General features: G+C 39.4%; 1 protein-coding gene across 1 annotated transcript; it reads left to right on the forward strand.

Moving 5' to 3' along the window:
- Window positions 1–2859: 2859 nt before the first annotated feature.
- Window positions 2860–3804, forward strand: LOC101524405 (olfactory receptor 10W1). The gene has a single exon (XM_004585503.2). It carries the CDS (start codon window positions 2860–2862, stop codon window positions 3802–3804), a length of 945 nt encoding a protein of 314 aa, XP_004585560.2.
- Window positions 3805–4365: the final 561 nt, after the last annotated feature.

The following is a 4365-nucleotide window of genomic DNA, read 5'->3' on the forward strand; positions in this document are numbered from 1 at the left end:
GGAAGATACACAAGTTGAGCAGAGGCAGGTTTCTGCTGATCACAACAAAGAACACTCGGAGAATTGAGACTTTGGACAATGAAACAAACAATGCAGAAAACAGCAATATTCCCTAGGCATTGATTGAAGAGGAATTGATGTCCAGACACAAATTTGTAGATTCATATATCTAAGGAGACGGAACTAGGCAACTCTGAGATCCCTTCCAGAACCAAGAATTTATGACCTGTAATAGCTCTGATGTAAATGTTTCATTGCAAACGCAAGGGAGCATCATCAAAATTGTATGAGTGCAATGTATCATTAGGAAATTCTCAGTTTTCACAACACGGTTGCAAAGCCCTCCATCATAATACAGGTGGTAGACCAGCCTTGGTCATCTGTTGTAGGTGTCTGTATGTTATGTGTGATAAGACTTCTTTTCTAGAGCAACCAAAGTGATAGATGTGAAACTGCTTTACATGAGTGTTCCTGAACAAGTGATTTGCTTAAGAAATAATTTTAAAAACAAAAATAAAAATTGCAAACATAGGGATTAGTGACACTTTTTTAAAGTGTATTTATGTATTCAATGTAATTATTGTGTGTCTACAATTTGTACATTATGCTGATATGAGAAGATAATAATATACATAAGGTAAGATATTTCTTGAATTTATAGATAATAATGATGGTTGTTGATTATTACGTTGTAATAAAAATACTAGTCATCATCATGTATATCTTATATGGTTATCTCATTTAAACTTACAACAAAGTTTGAAATAAGCTTGACTATTATTCTTATTTTTCAAATGAAGAAACTGAAACTTAAGGAAATTATATGTTTCCTCGCATCACAAGACCAAGACATGCTATTATTCAAACCACAACTTAATTGAATTTTTGCCTTTAACCATTGACAGGTTGGTTTATTTTAAGTTGACAATTAGATTTATAATTTTACAAGTTCATGGGGTGCAGTGTGATGTTTTAGAGTCTGTGCACATTATGTCAGATTGACTCTGGGTAAGCTGATTTCAATGATGCACTGCCCCTCGCATATACAGAATGTATTGTGGAGTGTGTAACAGGCTCAGTGATCTAGTGAGGCACTTCTGAATTTTAGAAGATGAAAACGGAAGGAGTGAAGAAGACACCATTTTTTAGAAGTTGGGAAACAGCAGTCATCAATACCAAGGGTGCCTTGAGGATACGTAACAGTCTCTATTCACAACTGTCCCAAACTTGTGACCCAAAGGTGGGTTTACAGGAATGTTTGTTGCTAGAAGTGATATTCATAGATAGAGATGTTTCTTCAAAGAGCCTACATAATCACAGAAAATGTTCTCATGTGTCAGTAGAAACAAAGGCACATGTGACCCCTTGCCAATCTCTTTATTTTGCATTGGTTTGGGCAAAGAAGTGAAATAAACATCATTTCCAAGCTATGCCTCTTCATTAAATGGCTTTGTGGAAGCTAAATGAATCCTCCCTGATTTCATAAGCTCTTTGGAACTATGGAAGAAGGAACCAGCTTACTCTTTCATATTCACATCCAAACTCACAGGAAGCATTCTTAGATTTCTAAAAGCTTCTGAGCATGAGTTTCCCAATATCTGTACAGACCAGGAGGGAACATTGGATAAAACGCCCTGTTTCCTTCAGCTGTTGTATGTCTTTTAAATGGATGTGGCAAAAGAAGCCAAGCGCTCCATTTCCTGGGGTTTATTTCTCACATAATCAAACTCAGGTTTATGTTAAACCTTTCCTCAGTCATTTTTTCTTCATTTTCCACAATATCCCTAGTTTTTGCATGTTATAGTCCCATTACTGAATCAGTGCCTCAGGATGCACTGACTATAATAAATATATGAATTAATGCGTGAATGGATGGGTAGATGGTTGGTTCCCTCCATCATGTGGATAATTCTGAGCCCCCCCCCCCCCCCCCGCAAATCCTTGGCCCATTCTTGGTAATTTACCAACAAAATCTTATTGCCATCCCACTCCCTCTGAAAATAGTTTGAATTTCCCCTCACTTTCTCAACTACCTCTCTTCTATAATCTCTTCCATAATTTTACCCTATTTGTAGCTGATAGAAATGGAGGTGTAGAGAGAATTCATAAATGTGGAAGCAACACAGAAACTTGTCTTTTTAGAATTTAAGAAAAAATTTATTTTAATGCAAAAAGTTGAAATATATGTAGATAGGGACTCCAAGGTATTCATAAAAATGAAGAGCTAAAGACAATAATTTAAAAACTACAAACTTGATTTTCAATATAAATCCCAAGAAGTTTAAAACATTTTTATAAATCACGATACCAACAATTTATACTCCTTCATGTGTATAATTTATACTTGTAACTTTATTTCATTGTCCGTTATCTCCAACTTTATTTTCATCAAAAAGTTTATTTTTTTCTACTTGAAAGGCAGAATGACAGAGAGGGAGAGAGAGTAAGAGTGATCTTTCATCTATTGGCAGGGCCAGAATCAGCCAGGTTGAAGTTGCCAGTCTGGAACTCTATCTGATGGTTTTGAACTATCATCCACTGCTCATCAGGATGCATTAGTAAGGAACTGGGTCACAACAGAGGTGCTGTGATTCCAACCAGCATTCTGATGTGGGATACAGAAGACACAGGCTGTGGTTTAATCTGCTGTGCCATAAAGCCAATCCCTTACCTATGCAACTTTAAATAATATGCTTTGATTTTGATTTCTTTTTAAAATAATAAGCTTTGTTCCTTCTTATTTCTAATCCTAGCCTTAATTATATTAGATTCACATCTCAGAGGGTGTAACTTAATATATCACCAGTCTGATTCTGCCTTCTGTCCTTGTAACTTTGTACAGAGAAAAATATTAGCTCCATGACCTGTGAAAATTGCTCCGTGTTGAGGGAATTCGTGTTCCTGGCTTATCCTTCTTGTTCAGAGCTGCGTTTCTTGTCCTTCTTTGGAATCAGCCTGATTTATGTGTTCATTGTCGCTGGGAATGTACTCATTGTAGTGTCTGTCTGGATAGAATCCTGTCTACACGTGCCCATGTACTATTTTCTGGGCAGCCTCTCATGGATAGAACTATGCTACACTGCTGCGGTGGTGCCCCATATTCTGGCCAACACTCTTCAGACAGAGAGGACCATCACCCTCCTGGGCTGTGCCACTCAGATGATTTTCTTCATCGGCCTTGGCAGTGCTGATTGCCTACTCTTGGCTGCCATGGCCCTTGATCGGTACATTGCCATTTGCCACCCTTTGCAGTACCCTCTCATCACGACCTTCACTTTTTGTGTCCGCTTGGTTGTGGCTTCTGTGGTCATTGGCTTGTTCCTGTCCTTACAGTTGGTGGCCTTCATATTCTCTCTGCCATTCTGCCAGGCTCGGGGCATTGAGCACTTCTTTTGTGATGTACCACCAGTGATGCGTCTTGTTTGTACCAGCAGCCACCTCCATGAGCAGTCGGTGCTGGTGGCAGCCACGCTCGCCATTGCTGTGCCTTTTCTCCTCATTGCTGCCTCTTACACCTGCATCCTTGCTGCTGTGCTCAACATGCACTCATCCGCTGGTCGTTACCGGGCCTTCTGTACCTGCTCCTCCCACCTCACTGTGGTTGTGCTGCAATATGGCTGTTGTGCCTTCATGTATCTGCGTCCGGTCTCTAACTATCACCCCAAGCAAGATCAGTTCATTTCATTGGTGTACACACTGGGAACCCCGCTGCTCAACCCCCTAATCTACACGCTGAGAAACACTGACATGAAAGGGGCCCTAGGGAGAGTTCTTACCAGGAAGTGTCCCTCCCTGAGCAGCTAGGCTAGGGGGAGGGCACAATCTACCAGGCTAGAGTTTGATTCCAACTCATGCAAATCCCTGTGCAGCTAGGATTTATACTAATTGACTTTAAAATTATCTTTTAAAAAATAAATTGTCTGATATCAGTTATCTATGTGTCAAAGACATTTATCATGTTTCCACTTATTTATTCAATAATTTCCTTTCTAGAAAATAAATACAGAAATAGGCATAGTGTGGTATACAATGGCAGTTTAAGACTGTATCTAGGTATCCAGTGATTGATTGGAGAGACATGGCCATTGACTAGACTGTAACTGGAAAAAAAACGTAGTGAAGGGACTAGGTGTACTTACACACTAACAATAACAGGACATCAATGTCACCTCTAAATGTAAAAGACAAAAGGATATGTTATTATTAGAAATCAGTAAGTACTAAAAATGTGTGAAAAATCACTGGGGATGCATGGTGACTGCAGGGGGAAAAGCAGCATTTGACAGAGCTATGGCTGTGCAAGGAGAGTGCAGGGAAATGCATAGGCCAATCTCTTTTTACGCAGCCTTCCAGTCTCTTGCCCTG

This window comes from Ochotona princeps, chromosome 4 (assembly GCF_030435755.1).
Source record: "Ochotona princeps isolate mOchPri1 chromosome 4, mOchPri1.hap1, whole genome shotgun sequence".
Taxonomy (NCBI): Eukaryota; Metazoa; Chordata; class Mammalia; order Lagomorpha; family Ochotonidae; genus Ochotona; species Ochotona princeps.

Coding starts and splice junctions, on each gene's coding strand:
- LOC101524405 (XM_004585503.2), top strand. CDS start 2,860: ATGACCTGTGAAAATTGCTCCGTGTTGAGGGAATTCGTGTTCCTGGCT.